The sequence below is a fragment of the Sinocyclocheilus grahami genome, unplaced genomic scaffold (assembly GCF_001515645.1).
Source record: "Sinocyclocheilus grahami isolate Dianchi unplaced genomic scaffold, SAMN03320097.WGS_v1.1 scaffold1321.1, whole genome shotgun sequence".
NCBI lineage: Eukaryota > Metazoa > Chordata > Actinopteri > Cypriniformes > Cyprinidae > Sinocyclocheilus > Sinocyclocheilus grahami.
The window spans coordinates 257449-258328 of NW_015506500.1; the positions used below are offsets into that span (position 1 = coordinate 257449).

At 31.4% G+C, this 880-nt stretch overlaps 1 protein-coding gene across 1 annotated transcript in view; it reads left to right on the forward strand.

The window, feature by feature from the left end:
• Positions 1 to 880, forward strand: part of LOC107569174 (26S protease regulatory subunit 8-like) — a 15401-nt gene that overhangs the window by 5955 nt on the left and 8566 nt on the right. The window contains exon 3 of the mRNA XM_016255182.1: positions 564 to 633. Within this exon, the coding sequence (XP_016110668.1) occupies positions 564 to 633 (70 nt within the window). The remainder of the gene's footprint in view (positions 1 to 563; positions 634 to 880) is intronic.

Consider the following 880-nt stretch of genomic DNA (forward strand, 5'->3'; position numbering starts at 1 on the left):
TTGCATGTTATTTACAATTAAATGGGGGTCGTTGAACTTGTGTGTTTTTTTTGGCCCACTTAAGTATATCTTTATGTAATATCATAATTATATTGTTTTAAAATATGGTTAAAGTGTGCTGCTAAGAGTTTAGGATAAACTAAAATATAGTTCAATGGCATTTCTATTAAAACTTGTAATATATTTAAATATTATTGTAATTGCATGTTTGTAATGATGAAACTGCCATTTAGAACTTTTCAAATATATTACCTTTCAATGATATATCAAATAAAATGATAATCAAGAGCTTTACATGTGCTTTGTTATGTTAGTCAACACATTAAAAAAATGTAAGTTCTTTAAAGCACAACCATAAATTAAACAATGATTTAAAACATACTTTAAAATCTCTTTAAGCACACTTAAGTGGCCTTTTATTTCATTCATATTTTCTGCAACTACGTTTTTATTAAAAAATATACTTTTAAGATTTGAAGTACACTACAAATAAACATTCAATGCAGTGAAGCACACTTCTTTTTCACGTGGGTATGTTATGTCTAAATGTTCACTTTACTTAGTTGACAGTGAATGAGAAAAGCCAAAATCTCAGACGTCTTCAGGCTCAAAGGAACGAGTTAAATGCCAAGGGTGAGGCCTTTTTAAACCCACTTTCTCGTGAATGTCACTTTGTGGTGTTCAGTTGCATAAGCCAAATAGAATGTTAAAGGAACACACCACTATTTTTGAAAATAGGCTCATTTTCCAACTCCCCTAGAGTTAAACAGTTGAGTTTTACCGTTTTTGAATCCATTCAGCCGATCTCCGGGTCTGGCGGTAGCACTTTTAGCTGTAGCTTAGCATAGATCATTGAATCTGATTAGACCGTTAGCATCTC